At 40.7% G+C, this 16,416-nt stretch overlaps 1 protein-coding gene across 6 annotated transcripts in view; it reads right to left on the reverse strand.

Moving 5' to 3' along the window:
* Positions 1-3,041: 3,041 nt before the first annotated feature.
* Positions 3,042-16,416, reverse strand: part of ABHD5 (abhydrolase domain containing 5, lysophosphatidic acid acyltransferase) — a 47,118-nt gene continuing 33,743 nt past the window's right edge. For 3 of the 6 annotated variants that reach the window (XM_075587047.1, XM_075587052.1, XM_075587053.1), the window contains exons 2-7: positions 11,906-11,991; positions 9,569-9,941; positions 8,803-8,954; positions 7,164-7,275; positions 6,826-7,012; positions 3,042-5,976 (exon numbers count right to left, since the gene is read on the reverse strand). In XM_075587047.1, the coding sequence (XP_075443162.1) occupies positions 5,887-5,976; positions 6,826-7,012; positions 7,164-7,275; positions 8,803-8,954; positions 9,569-9,941; positions 11,906-11,991 (1,000 nt within the window). In that variant the 3' untranslated portion in view covers positions 3,042-5,886. Of the gene's footprint in view, positions 5,977-6,825; positions 7,013-7,163; positions 7,276-8,802; positions 8,955-9,568; positions 9,942-11,905; positions 11,992-15,776; positions 16,077-16,416 lie in introns of those variants that run through there. The other 3 variants (XM_075587051.1, XM_075587049.1, XM_075587048.1) reach the window with 3 other exon arrangements.

Below are 16,416 nucleotides of genomic sequence, written 5' to 3' on the forward strand. Positions count from 1 at the left end.
TTTGGGTTGCGCACCTATTTCTTTATTGTATATCCTGTCCCTTGCCTGTCATGTAAATCCCCCCCACCTCACATAGCTGTAACCTACACAAGAGCCATGCCCGTTTATGCATTTACACCCATGGTACTATTAATAAAATAATAACAGTCTACATGTCTCTCTCCTAATCGTTTGCATACAACAAATTAGAACATTAGGACATTCCTTCAATCATATCAAGCTTGGGCACATTCTCTTTTCCCTTATTCAAAACACTGTTACCATACATTATATGATTTTCCCTCGGAACCCTATTTTAATCAAACCAACCTCCGTCTTATACCTGGTTGGAGTGTGGGGATATACATTAACCCCTTGTGTCCCATTTTTACCTTTTCCTGCTCTGTGCTGAAGCAGGGCATCCCAGCAACTCTGGAAACGGTAAAACACAAACGGCAATTGTCTCATATTTTGCACAGTCACAGTAATGCATACACAATGCCCGGGCCCAAGAGCTGACACTCTAGGACCCCAAAACACGGGTCAGGGGTAACCAAGTGGGCTTGACCTTTATTATAAGCCTGTTCTCCCTTCCCACGTCACAGTTACAAAGATCTTGCATTGCTGGGAAGGTGGCTAAAAGCAGCTATAGAAATGAAAGGATGCTCAGTATATTAAAACTCATAAAAAATTACAGTAAGTTGATATTTTTTTTTTAAATAGTAAGTTATTTATTAACACATGTAGGATATTGCTTGGATAACTCCTATAAAGCACCAATCCCAGTTTATATTAGTAGTTTTTTTTTATACTTACCTGCACTTTTTTTTTTCTTTTTTTCCCAAATAGTTTTATTAGGCAGCAATACAAGACATGTTCATCCTACATATTTCACAGCCTAATACAGAACATTTTGCTTTTTTGGGGAGAAAAGAAAGACAGCCGTAGCTGTCGTTGAAGGTGAGGTCCTCAAAGAGGGAGGACAGGGGCGGAAGAAGAGGAAGGGGGGGGAGGGGGGGTGTACCCACCCAGGGAGGCCGGTTCCCAGAACTGTCACTGTTTGAGTTGAAGCTCGGGAGTCCTGGGGGCTGTGCTCGCTGTCTGGATCAGTGTTTGTGGGGATCCTTCATCTCGTGAGGAGTATCCAAGGCTCCCATATCTTATAAAATGTGAAGAGTTTTTGTCTAAGCATAGCTGTCAATTTCTCCATGAGCATCACTTCACTGATCCTCGTTTTTTATAGACCTCTTGGAGGGAGTGGTTTGTTTCTTCCAAGAAGCCACTATTTCACATCTAGCCGCAGTGAGAATAAAGGAGATTAATTTCCTAGTTGAACGGTCAATTCCCGGAATTGGCCTTGCAAGCAGGAAGATCAGTGGATCTATAGGTGACCTCTTTTACCAGATTTTGGACCTTAGCCCAGTATTTTATCATTTCCGGACATGACCACCAGATGTGGGCCATGTCCCCTCTATGACCACAGCCTCTCCAGCATAGGTCCGACGCCAGGAGGTAGATTTGATTTAGTCTCACCGGAGTTAGGTACCAGTGATAGAGAATTTTATAGATGTTCTCCTTGGTTGTTGTGCATATGGATATTCCCGAGGCTGCCGACCAGATTTCATCCCAAATCTCTCTCTATTGTGATATTCAAGGCTGCTGCCCACTTGAGCATATAGTCGTGGTTTTGGGGGGCCACGAAGTTTTCCAATTCATCATATATTTCAGAGATGAGTCCTTTTTGGTAGGTGTTAGCTTTGCATAGCCTCCCAAATTTGGTGAGAGGGGGGAATTCTGGGGTTGGACATATTTTTTGGACAAAGTGTCGGATTTGTAAGTATTTAAATGTGTCCAGTTCCCTAATTTTATATTTAGTGCGCAGTTCTTGGTAGCTCAGAAGCCTCCCAAGGCTTAGGAGATCCGCAATCGCCCCAATCCCTCTCATTCTTAGCTGTTCATAGAGCTTGGATTTACATCCCGGGGGGAATTTGGGGTTATTAGATATAGGCGTGAGCTGTGGATTGGGTGAGCAGAGCCCAAATCTGGTCTTGTATTTCGTCCAGACCTCCCAAGTGAGTATAGACGCTTTTAATTTTAAGTTATGGACTTATCTATCTCCTCTGTCTAAGCTCCAGAGGCAGGTCTGGAGAGAAGGCATTCTGGCATACTGAGTCTCTATTTCAATCCAGCAGCATTGGGCCGGGTCAGTATTCCACATAACTGCTTGTTTCAATTGCGCAGCCATGTAGTATTTTAGGATGTCTGGAACCGCCATGCCCCCTCTTCCCCTTGATGCCAACAGAACCGACCTGGCCACTCTGGGTCTTTTGCCCTGCCAAATGAAGTGAAACAATCTATTTTGTATGTTTTTTAGGTCAGTGCTAGGTACATGGACCGGGAGTGTCTGAAAAAAATAAAAAAGTCTAGGGAGTATATTCATCATAATAGATGTCATTCTCCCAATCCATGAGACCCGGTAACCTTCCCACTGATCTAGGTCTTTTTTGATTGCTTCCCAGAGGGCTGGGTAGTTATCTTGATATAGAGCTCGATAGTGCCTTGATATATTCACTCCCAAGTATTTAATATATGAAGAGCACCATCTGTAGCTAAAATTCAGTTTGAGAAGTTTCACTTCGAGCTCTGATAAGCTAAGGTTTAGGGCTTCGGATTTGTCACTGTTTATTTTATATCCGGATACCTTGCCAAAGTCCGTCAGTTCCTTTTGAAGGTTCGGAAGGGAAGTTTGGGGTTTGGACAAAGTTAGAATGATATCATCAGCGAATAGAGATATTGTATAATTTGTATCTCCTATTTCTATGCCCTGTATATTCACATTATTACGTATTTTGATCACCAGTGGTTCAATCGTGAGAGCAAAGAGAAGAGGTGATAAGGGACATCCCTGTCTTGACTTACCTGCACTTTAAAAAAAAAAAAAAAATATACAAATTATGCCTTTTGTCTTAAGAAAACCACAAGAGTACATTGATAAGCAGCAAGTACATCAGGCAATATTGCTCACGTTCATAAACACAGGCTTACACAAGACCAAGACGCAATTAATTAGTGAAATTCTTTATTGCATTACACAAACATTTAAATAGTGACTTCCAACATTTATTAAAGACTGAAAATATGTCTGATCATATTCCAGTTGCACAACTTTAAAAAGCAAATGTTTTTTTTTCTCAAAAGCAGCATATGCTACAGAAGAAAAATAACCTCATGTTGACCAGAAAGTATGAGATGATGCATGGTGAAGACAACGTTTGATATATTTTTCCTTTGTAAAAATCAGCAGCTTTGTGAAGTTTTCAGACTTTATTGCCCTGAATCATAGCACAATTGTTACCTTGGCTTGGGTTACCCACTAAAGCAGTGCATATTGCATACATATAATGCATAAAAATACATACCTCTATATTTGACGTTTTATTCACGGTATGGCTCACAGCCTCACATTTTAAAAGCTTTCAAATCTTAACTTATAAAAGGAAATGGTAAAAGCAACAGAGGAAGTGGTACTTGATGCATGCTTTTCTGCAGCTCCTGTACAACCCAATTGTGTGACTGTGAATTTGAACTGCAATTGTTCCTTTTGCTTCCTGAGGGCTCTGCAACACATTGCTCTGAAATGTGTTGCAGTCCCCTCTGCCAGAAAAAGGGATTATAGAAGACCTTTCTAACAAGGTTGCATAGTTGTCAAAAGGTGATTGTTTATCTTCGCAACAACGGTTTCCCAAATTTTGCATAGCTTATCAGATCTTTAATTTCTTTAAACGGTGCATTTGGCACAAATGTGAGTCAGTAACCATGCAAAGCTTTGCAATTATGTCATCGCTCGGTTAATAACACTGGTTCCTCCTAAGTTTAACCACTTCATTGTCAATGTATATGGCTGTGCAGTATATTAAAGCAGCAATCCCCTCTAACTCACCATTGCAGGGGGAAAAAAATCCTCCATCACTGCAGTCCTATTGCTATTGGCTTTAGCAATGCCAACCTTTTTAATTCAGTGGTTGCATGCTGGAGATCTTACTTGACAAAAAGGTGCCCCTATGGGAAGTTAGAACGGTGGATGCCATTCTCACTCAAAGGCAATGAATACTGCCCCATTTCTCCCCTTACACTGAGAAGCAGTGATTAGCAAGGCCATTAGGCAGCTGAGGGAGCGAGAAGCTATGATCCACACCTGCTACAACTCAACTCCCTCTGAATTGGGAAGAGAGGAGAGTGGGCTTGCAAATGGCTGTGTGCCGTAATTGAAGGCCCCATGTGGCCCACCAATGCAATAAAGGTTGCTGTGCAAACCGCTATTGCCAGTGATATAAACCAGTGCAAACTCAGCAGAAACTATAGTTTTTGAAAACATTCAAAGAAATATATTACTATATGAACTATGATTGTGTTATTACTTCAATGTTGTTCTTTTGTGGGATTGCGACTTTAAAAAGGTAGCTCTAAGTGTACACAATGGGTACTAGTGCTTCTCTGAAGAAAATGTTTGGAGATAACACCTCTTCAGTGATTTGTGGAACATTTACAACCACTGTATACACCCTTTCCTACAAGGCAACTCACAACTACACTACCACTCAGAGACCAGGCTTGGTGTAGCGGTTAAAGGGTTCAGGATTCAATTGTTTTCTTAAGCAGATGTACTTCCCTTTAGCGTACCTTGTCTATTATTTCTATATGCCTCAGTTTATTCATCTGCAATTGGGTAATCCTAACATTGCTGTTACTTCCCCCTCACTGGTCACTTCGACCACAGCAGCAAAAATGCGTCCCACAGACGCATAATCCTACTTCAAAAATATAATTTGTGATGCGCTTTGAAAATAAAAAAGGTGCTATGTAAGTAGATTGTTACAAATCTGTTTGAATGAATGTGATTCCAAATGATTGTTTCCTATGTTCCAGTAGTCCGCCAGGAAAGGAATAGAATTAAAATGTGAAGGGAAAAAAAACAAAAACAAACAAAAGTGCTCCAGTCCCTGTGAATTCAGAATGTGTGAGTTTAATTCCCTACACGGCAATAGCTGACCCATGTGCATTACAGCTACAGCCAGTGGACACAGAAGTTCAAATGAAACCCGTCCTATCAAAATAAAGCAAACTTTAAATACCCACATATTAATGTTAAAATTCAATAAATAGTTTGTATTGATGTCTCTTATCCACTAACAATCAAGACCAAATAAAAACGCTTGATTATTTTTACCCAACAAAAGATATCACAAATCTTATTGCAGTGGATTGAGGTGTTGACATTTCTGTTAGCACCTACTAACAGAGTGAATTGCTGGTAGTGTTTTCATGTAATACTCATTTCAAGCAGATATTAGTCTTTTAAACACCTTATTCACTAGCCATCTATGCATACTACTTATATGCAATATTAACCACTATCAAAAAAAGTGTACTTAACAATAAAAAAATAAATACAACAATGTACATACAGTATAATTATTCAGTAGTGACATTGTCACGTGTGGAGAAGAATCGCACAACCTCTGAAGAGGGATAAAAGGTGTACAGTCCTTGGAGTAAGCAAACAGGTGAGAAACATATTGCAATTAAAAGTAATAAACGACTAATATATTGTTCTGTAAATATATATGCATATAGCTCCTTTGAATTTAACGTTATAAATATAGACATTCTGGAAATTATTGTACAGTAAAAGTTGTCCAGTGCTACTTCTAAAATAAGTTCCTACAAAAGGCACGATTCTGGTTCAAGTGTGCAAGTGTCTAAAAAGGGAGAAGCACCAAATGTTCAAGAAAAACAAGGAGCTTTTAACATGCTCCTTTTGCATTATATTGTTTAGATCTCACAGACAAGCTGACAATACAGTGCTTGCAGGCAGGGTCTTCTGAATTAATTTTTTTTTTCATGAAGTCAGTCCACAGAATCACATATCTCTGTTACTTTTTGGTTGAAATCTTCCGGCTGATCAGCAAATACATAATGGCCAGCGCCACGAATAGCCTGAGAGGGAGAGAACGAGACAGACTTTGAAAGCTACGTACACTACAATTCCATCTCGGAAAAACGCTTTCGGTCTGCTAACAAGTATCACAACGTAGACCACATCTACGTTTCACTGGGAACAATTATGACTATTAGAACTTTGAACTACAAGAATAAAAGGTTACAAAAAAGAAGCAGCAGTATGCACCGCGATTTTAAGTAAAATAAAGTAATTAAAAGTTGCTTTGCTAGTTTTAAACAGAATAAATTGCCTTGAGGCATATGTATTGCTTGACAGTTAAGAATCCTTAGACAGATCTGAGGAGATGAGAAACTCACTTCAGCAAGATGTAGTGTTTAAAAAAGAGGGTACTGGTCCGGAGTTGGCAGGAATCGTAACACCCCGCTGGACAAACTCGAAACAGGTAAGATTAGCTAAACTGAAGTCATGTTCATAGGAGTCAAGACGACATTTTTAATGTTTATTAGCAGAATAAAGAAGGTGGTGCACAATGTTCTTACAGGGTAGTCCCACCTTCCCGAGACAAAAGGCTTCTCCCCCTTTATTCTGCAATTAAATGTTGCTAAATTGTATCTGAACTCCTATGAACATGATTTGAGTGCGGTGGAGCTCATCTGTATGACAGAGTATTGTAAAGTAAAATGTATAATAAATTTGGTTGCACACAAACATGGAACAAGCTCAAGTTGTACTTAGAATTGATTTTGATTCATGTACGGTAATGATTTTAATTTGCAACCTACTAAAATAGTCGTGTGACTTTTTCAAATTTTGCGCGCATCGACAGCTGCTTTGATCTGCAATTGGTAAAAAAAGGTAAAATATGGTAAACATGCAAAACTTACAATAGTTTTCACATATGAACTGGGCAGCAGTGACTGAATGGTGCTTCCGGAATTACCGTCTATACAAGACCGTGCTCCATAAATCACAGTGATCGGAATGTCCAGGTGCATCTGGTCAATGCGCTGCAGCATTGGTCTTTGTGCCCAGCCATACGGTACAGTCATATTCCTGAAAGCAGTCTCACCACTGAAACAACAAACAGAACCTTAGCACAAAAAAAAAAAAAAAAAAAAAATGTTTGCTGTAAAAAAAAGGTACCTCCTACTTCTTCAGCTGGGTTGCAATTAATCGTGGCTTAATAAAGAAATGTCATTTGTTTTTCAATTCAAAAGCTCACCTTGGTGTCTGCGCATTGCAGTGGTAGATGTATTCTGTTACTGTATCGTCATCGAACATTGAGGAATACTTTTTCTTGAAATCTGGCCTTAAACGTTGGACCAGGCTTAATCCTAGTAAGAAAAAGATGTGTTAACGAGAAAAGCAACTTCTTTCTGTACTGTAGAGGATGAAATAATTATGCAAAGTCGTTTCAATTACGGAAATAAAACGCAATTTGAAACCAAAATTAGAACAGTATGAATGATGTGATAATTGTTTACATTTTCTTCCTTTTCAAATATATGGGAGTATAACTTAATTAGCAGGTGACATAACCGCAATCCCCCTCACAACGGTAATAGTCAAGAGACCAAAAGACAACCATGCAGCCAATTCATAGGAAAGCATGGATTTTAAATGAATATTGCCAAGCCTTCAAATTGCATCTGATAGAGAAATCAACACAATTCCTCAACATCACTGCCCGTGAAAAAGACTAAACTTAGATTATAGACTGTACTAGCAGACCTCAGAAAGATTTGCTAAGCTTCTTTTACACTAAACGGGTTAATGTAGTAAAATAATAGTATAATGACTAAGCGTGCCACGGTTAAGATAGCAAAGGACTAATTGGTTGGAGGTAAAGAAGACGTGGACAGTCTAATTAGGTCAAAGTCTCTTCATAAAAACAGAGCACTGAACACCTTGCAGGCAACTATATAATTTATACAGATATGCGAGACGTTATTCCCCTTAGGTTGGACCTTGTAACCTTGGTAGAAATAGTGTGCTTAGTTGCAATGGTTGATAAATTAAACGTCATTGCAACCTGGGTATTCCTAGAATTGTGGGATGAGATATAACTGATAGTCCTCAAGCACAGTAGAAGTTGTGTTGCTATCAGTTGATCTTCTGCTAGAGGATCATTTATGTACTTGTACATTTAATAAATGGAGTAAATGGTCAATAGGTTTGTTATATGGCAATATTTGAGGCATATGATAAAAAATAATGTATGAACTATTTGAGAAAAAAAAAGGAATGCACAAAGAATAAGGTTTATATACATCTTAAAGAAAGCTTTCCAACCATAACTTATATAAATGTGTGGTTGAAACCTATTCCCACCTAACCTTGCAAAGCCAGTATCACCAGCCTCATACTGATGAGACCCAAAAAGTCAAAACAGCATGGCCAAGTAGGTTTTACTGGCTATGCACTTCTTTAACCGAGGCTGTGCTGAAAAGCTGTGTAATGCGGCAGGTATATGCTTATAGGGGTCCATATTAAAATGGCCATGAAGTAAATGGTGACACTGTGGGTTCATTTGCATGTCATTTCCCAGAATCCCTGGCTGCAGTGGAAGCATTGTATGCCAAGAGATAATGGTGAAAAGCAGAGTTTGAGACCTGTATGAGGTGTGAATGTGCCCATAAAGTAAGTAAAATGGTAAATGGCAATCACTACTACGGTAGGGTGTATTGGGTGCCATGTTGCTATTCCTACTGCTGGTCATCAAGCACAATGGAACAGGACACTTGCGAGTATCCCCGACTAGTCATTATTTCAAAACTAATAAGTAACAGATATTGTGAACTTCTGTAATTTGGGTGCCCTCGTGCCACCCATAATGTTAATGAGTAAACAGTGATACTCACCCAAAGGTCCTGCTAAGCGAAGTCCTGCTAAGGGGTTAAATGGACTTAACATAGCTCCAACTGCTTTAATCCAGATTGGAATTGGTCTTTCTTCTGCGTTGTCAGGTCTGTCTGGAAATCCCCATGGTTCCACTAAGATGAGACTTTTTACCCTGTTGATAAAAAAAATTAACTGTGAAAATTGTGGAAATTGCAAAGTGTCTGACTGACTAGAAGAAAGATGTCTGGTGGATGCCACTCATTGTCCATTAAGGCTTGGCTGTAACAATATCTTTTTGCCAATTGAACAGAAGCATCACAATACTATATATCGAATTATTAGAGACTCATAACCCATACATACTAGTGCAAGGTGCTAGATATCAAGAAAAATGGAAACCGCTCCAGGTATCCACTAATGATAATGGAGTTTAGAAGTAAGCAACGCGATCGGATCAGCCTTCTTAAAATGGTACTCTCAGGTTTACAAAACTGCTCATTTACAGTTTTTTGTTAGGGGTTGGGGAAGAGGGTAACTTACACAGGACTTCGGCTTCTTAAGTATTCAATCTAAGCATATAGCTGGGTGTAGCATGTTAACCAAGTTAATCCACCACACAGATAACAAATCGAGAGAGAAAAACGCTTCACTCTTCCCATCCATTGGTATTTGTGATCAAAAAAAAAAAGAAGAAGAAAAGCCACGGGAAACATATGTATACTGAAGTTCCATGCGTGATATAAAAAGAAAAAAGGGTTAACGTGCTGCAGGTATATTACTACTTACTGTGAGGGGTATTTCAAGGAGTAAGCAGAAGCCAAAAATGCACCAAGATTATGTCCAAGGAAAATCAGTTTTTCCAGACCCAATGCTATCCGCCACTCTTCTATGGACTGCACAAATTGTTCCTCTGCCTTCTCTGCATTTCCTTCAAAGTGTGGTCTACTACTGAGTCCAAATCCCAAAATATCAATCGCATATACAGTTCTGTCTCGGCAAAGTTCTTCAAAATTAAGTGCCCACAGTCCAACGCCCCCTCCAAACCCGTGCAGCAGAACAAGTGGTGTTTTATTTGATGCGGTCTGTATGAATGACAAGGTCCATATCTTATTTCCACTAGATATCGGTACATGTTTCTTACTGTAGGAACTCGTAATACCTGCAAAAACAAAAATACTGTTGTTTTATTCATTCTTAAGTAGTTCTAATAGCTTCATAATACAGTATATATCCTTCCATACATATGATACAAGTGTCAAACTGTAGCAATTGTATGCAATTTACACTGGTTTACATTGTCTAAGTTACATGAAGCAGTTAAGGAGAAAAAAAAACCCATCATACACATCTCTGGTAGTCTCAGATTTCGGAAGACGTGCTGATAAGTGGAAGGTTGTGGTACATTTTAAAGGGGCCAAAAACAGTTATTTGGAGAATTATAGTGTGTGGGGCTTTGGAAACCTTGTATGTATTTCTCCAACGCCTACATACCTTTTACCACAATGCACATTGCCACACCCAACATTTTCTTAGGTTTCTTAAGTAATGATCATTATTCAGGAAAGCTACAATAATACTGGTTTGAGAATGTGAAACTAACAGTGCCTTGAAGATGGGAATACTAGGTGCTTATCAAGTAGTGTTGGGAAGGTACAGTAGTCGCAGAGATATGAGGTGACAAAGTACAATGTCTTCAGGAGTGAGATTAATGCATGTGTGTTCAGAATTATTGTACCTGGAAATCAGAGATGAGCTTTTGAAATGGTAGGCAACTTTTATTAGCTCAAATCAAAGAACATGAAAGGTAATTGCAAGATTTGATAGAGCTTTCAGGAGGCGCTGAACCAAATCTAGGAAACCTTTAACTGTTAGAAAATATTTAAGCCTGCATTGAAAATTAAAACTAGTGCTGCAATTATCAGTCGGGCAGAAGAAATCTAATTAAAAAAAAAAAGAAAGAAAATCGATAAATAGGTCTCTGAACTTCATAGTTGATGTAAAGAAATTGTTTTCTTACCACTTTCGCAGAAACGGAGCTACCAATTCAATATATTCTGCACTGTAGATTTTGCTGGCGGTTTACAAATATTAAACAAATGTGGGGGGGAAATGTGGCCCCCAAACAGAGATCTGATATGTATGTTCATGAAACCCATCCAATTAAAATTAGATTACAATGTAGTAATTCACATGAACCAAATTTTGCCTGTTGCCCGTTTTCAAATTAAGGCCGAACTACATTATTCAATTCATCACAAAATAGTTAAAAACAAATGAAAGAATTCCCATTTTCTGAAGACTTGTCCAGAGGTTCAGAAACAGCTGTACACTGCAGTTTGCAGGCTTTGCAACTCCAGCATGTTCCCCTCGTGCAGCAGCAGTGATATGAATTGACTTATGGGTGTAACTCATTTTAAAGCAATAAAAGAGTAAAGGAAGGAGTCTTGCTTCTGTTACAGCGCCCGTATCATATTCCATGGGACAGGGGAGCCAGAGACAGTTTTGCTCATTTTCTAGGGGAGATTGTGTTCCTCCTGCCTCTCCAGGAGCGGTGAATGCCATCTGAAAGGAAGAGTAGGTCCCATCTCCAATTCCCATCAAGTGATGCTTCTGGACCACGTGTTTGCTACCAAACCGATCACAGGTTAACGATCCCGTTAGACCAGTGGTACTCTGGTTTCGCTGGGGATTGCGACACTGGATTTTTCTCTCCAGTTTGTGTGTGCGAACCTGCATGGCCCCTTTACTTTATAATCATTTTTAAAAATATTTTTAGGGGGGATTCTACCGAGCTTTCACCGATTTTTGCAACTGGGACGCAGATATTGATGATATTGTCCAACTGCATCAGCCAATTGACCTATGTTTAAGATGCACAATGGACATCTATGATGAAATCAACAACATCGCTCCCTAAATGTCAAATAGATCGACTAACAAAATATCAACGAAATCAAAATACCTGAAGCTCTTTTCACTGCTAAATGTCGAAGCAAAGCTTACATACGGTAGCAGCTGAAAGGTTAATGCAGTCCTACGGTCTATAGTTTTAAGCACATGGCATTTCTAATTTGTCTGTAGTAGAGAAAACATTACATTTGTGCAGTGATGACGGTAACTTACACTTTAGCATTTTATCCTCTGCTTCTTTCAGTTGAGGCATGGATGTGGGACACCAGGCAGGAAGCCAACTGGAAAGCCATCCCGACCTAAAATAGAGATCAAAATAAACATGTTAGTCCCGTGACTAGGTAATATATTGTACCTAGATGCACAAAGATAAAAATACACAGCCAATTTCCCCAAGAGCAGAACATTCTTTCCTGCATTAGCAGATATTAATCAAACCCTTGCAGTCTGAATAGCAAAAATGAGAGAGGGGGGGGGGGGGAACCCCACAAGAATCATCTTTAGTAAAGCAAGTAATTAACAGCTTAGGTAAACAGAACAGAGTTACTGTGATTTTTAGGTACAAATGAAAGAAATTACAAAATAATATGTGGAATGTCTGGATGCTTAGACATTCACTTTGTAGTTCTAATCTTTGAATGCCCTTCCTCTTCAAAATCATTGTAAGGCCCGGGCCATAGAGGGGTGAGGAGAGCGGAGGCGCGCTAACGCTGAGGCTCGCCTGCTTCAGTCAGCGCGATTGCACGGACTTGCAGGCGAGCCAGCGTGCGCGAAGGGAGCCGGGGGAGGTGGTTGGAGGCGGGGCAGTGACGTCGCTGGGCCAATCGCCCGCGACGCACTGACGTCAATGTCACGGCGCCGACATCACGGCGCCGTGACGTTGACGCTGCTTCAGGCTGATTGGATGTTTTCAGCCGACAGCGCGCTGAAAAACAGCTTGGCGCTCGGCTGAAAACTCCAAAGCCTGAGCACGCCTGCGGACGTGAGCCCCCTCTCAAGACATCCTCATTGAGGATGCAGGGGCTCAGCGCGGAGCGTCCGCACGCCTTGTCCATCTATGGACGCAGCCTAAGTATGTTGTGAAGATATGAAACCTGATACAGAATCTCAAAACGGTACTTCTTGAATATAATTTTAAATGTGAATTCAGCTCTTTGAAAACAAATGAATATTCACTTCAGTTGTCAGAACAACAATTTCAGCCCAATTTTCTGCTAAAAACTTTACAGGGCCTTTGCAGACAGGGCAAAATTGTGATTAAAACCACAAATCCAGAAGCTAAAACAACCTTACTTTTCGCTTCGGGGATGTCCCCTTTCCTTAGATACTTACTGGTGAAGTTACCGGGTTTAAATCTACCTCTAGGGGAAATAAAATGGTTGCCAAACGTCAGGCCATTGGAAGCTGCAACATTGGCTGTGACTTCCTATTGGACAGCGATTTAATCCCCTTCACCGGCAGGCAAGTATCTCGGAAACGGATGGGATCGCCGGAGCTGAAAATAGCACAGTTCAGCTCTGGGGGACCCCTGGTTCCAGCATCTTTCTACCGTTTTACAATTAGAGATTCATTTAGGCCTGACCGTCTAATGACAAACTTAATCACCAGACACATTTTTAGAAAGTTACACAGAAATGGAACTTTCAAATATAGTATAGAAACACCATATTTGAATTTACAGTACAATGGCAGCAGGATCTTTTCAATTATTTAGCTTGTCTACACACAAAAAAAAAAAAAACATTGCTTTAAATGAATAAGAGTGTCAACTGCATTTTATAAATAAGATATGGGTGTCATCATGCAAAGATAATTGACAGCTATTGGCCTAATTTACTAATTAGTCAGAGGCTATTAAATTGTCATAACCATTCCTTTACATTTTACAATGCTGCTTATGATCAATCTGACAATTCTAAGCAATTCAAAAATATATCTCAGTGAGGTTAAAAAGCCAGTTTGGGGAAAGCCATGGACATGCAAGCAAACAAACTGCATATTTGTGGACACGTTCAGATTACGTACAGCGTTACACAGAGCGACAATGTTCACATTATTTGACAAAAGTTCAGCCACCAATAAATTCCTGGAAAAGTGCTCATTACACTTTCACTGTACAGCCAGAGGGACAAAGTTCAACTCTCCCCCATCATAAAATATTTTTCTACGGTTATCATTTTATAGTGCTTTGTACTAATCTGTAAAGAAGAAACAGAAGCAAAAATAGCATCTGTTATGTCATTAACTATAGCTGTGTCAAGGTTTTGCAAAACAGCACATTCTTGCAACAAGCCAGGATTCCAAGAAAGGAGATTGTATTACAGTAAATACTTGTGTAGTGGTCAAGGATTAGGGTTTAGTTATTCATTCTTATACTTGCCAATCACCTACATTCAACCTACCAAACATACAGCTGCCCTTAATTCACTTTGAAATATTTGTAAACGGAATGTGTATAGCCTTTGTTCATTTAATGCAACCATGTATTATAACTCTGGCTTTTCCAATCTGTCTCGTGTAACAAAATAATTATATTTGTTCTAAAACTGACTAATGTATTGCGATGCCCCCTTAAGTGGAGGCCTGTATTTACTTAAAAAATAAAGGATGATGATGGTTCAAAGACTGACTGCCTACACACATCTAATGCAAGAACGGGGGGTAAGGATAATTGATGCGAATATAGAGCCTCTCATTATCAATTGACAACCCTGCCTTCATGTGGCGCCCCTCGTTTCTAAGAAAATGGGCTCTGTCGACCCTTGGGCTTAGCGTCCCCTTGGGTATATCCACCTAAACAACTTCCACGGATCTTTTTAAAGTTAAGTTTTCCGTGGAAGTCGCCTATACCCATCCGTGGGTGGAGAGGTGAAAAGTAAAGTAAAAATGCAAGAACAGGCTGGTGTGAACTTCAGAATGTATTCAAAGCTAATGCTCTCTGGTTTTTCACACGGAATGCAACCCTGCATTACATTAACAAAATCCCAAGACCTTCCCCCCCCCCAAAAAAAGTACAGTGCCTCATGGATAGAACACACACACACACATCTGGCGAGAGGAGAGGATTTCAACACACAGAGAAAGATCATTGACAAGGGCAGTTTGTACAGAGTTATATTCCCAGTGCTTCTTTCGAATAACTTTTGGCACTGTGCGATTCCCAGGAATTTTGAACATGCATTACCAATCCTGATTTGCCAATGATAAACAAAATAAAACTACATACGAACTGATCATTCCTCCTATTTGGCTTTAAGATGAACTGATCTAGAGGCAAAACACAAAGTACACCACTAAGAAAATGGAAACAAAAAACTTTTATAAAACAGACGAGATCAATATTGAAGGACACATTAAGTCAATTAGGAAATTATACTTTAATTCCTAGATGGGTCAACATTTTTACAAATAAAGTTAAAATGGACTGTATATAAAAAAAAAGTCAATTAAAGCACAAGATTGTGAATAAAAATAATATGCCAAAATGTCAGGTTCTATGCCTTTCACCTTTTTAGCATCAAACTCTCCCCTCAACTTTTTGCTAGAACAGAAAAGGAAATTCAGCGCAATTTTATCAGAATAGTGACTCCAGAGTGAAATGAATCCAGGACATCCTTATTATTTAAAAAAGTGATATCACATGTGCACATGTAGCCTGTGCATAAAAGCCTCAGACAGGTAAACACACAGAAATGTAGAGAAGTCACACACCCCCTATGCACCGAGGTGCTGCTCCAACACAGTCACACATCCCCTATGCACCGAGGCGCTGCTCCCACACAGTCACACATCCCCTATGCACCGAGGCGCTGCTCCCACACAGTCACACATCCCCTATGCACCGAGGCGCTGCTCCCACACAGTCACACATCCCCTATGCACCGAGGCGCTGCTCCCACACAGTCCCTATGCACCGAGGCGCTGCTCCCACACAGTCCCTATGCACCGAGGCGCTGCTCCCACACAGTCACACGGGCAGCGCTGCTGGAGGAACACAGGAGCGCGGCTCTCAGTGATCATATGACAGAAAGAAAACAACAGGCAAACAGTACAACAAGTCCACAAACCCGAGGCACACACTCACAGGCTGGAGATCATTCTCAGGCGGTGTGAGAACGGGGATACTGGTGCCTCGGGGTACCGGTGCCGCAGTGGTGTGATATCAGTGGTGCTGGTGCCTGAGGGTACTGATATCAGTGGTGCTGGTGCCTGAGGGTACTGATATCAGTGTTGCTGGTGCCTGAGGGTACTGATATCAGTGGTGCTGGTGCTTAGGCGCACTGATATCAGTGGTACTGAGGAGTCTTCACAAGAACATCGCACATCTGACACATGCGACATCCAGCTGATTACGAGCCGACCAAGGAAACGCGAGGACCCGCCCCCTCCAAGCCAACCCGGAAATGACGCCCAGCAGTCACGTGGGGTAACAACAGCGGGATCGGGAGTGAAGCTACTGTCACGGGAACTCTGTGAGGTCAGAACGCCAGTACTGCCGCCTTCCTGTGCAGAATCCCCAGTGCCCCGGGAACTCTGTGAGGTCAGAACGCCAGTACTGCAGCCTTCCTGTGCAGAATCCCCTGTGCACCGGGAACTCTGTGAGGTCAGAATGCCAGTACTGCAGCCTTCCTGTGCAGAATCCCCTGTGCCCCGGGAACTCTGTGAGCTCAGAATGCCAGTACTGCAGCCTTCCTGTGCAGAATCCCCTGTGCCCCGGGAACTCT

This window comes from Ascaphus truei, chromosome 2 (assembly GCF_040206685.1).
Source record: "Ascaphus truei isolate aAscTru1 chromosome 2, aAscTru1.hap1, whole genome shotgun sequence".
NCBI classification, from domain to species: Eukaryota; Metazoa; Chordata; class Amphibia; order Anura; family Ascaphidae; genus Ascaphus; species Ascaphus truei.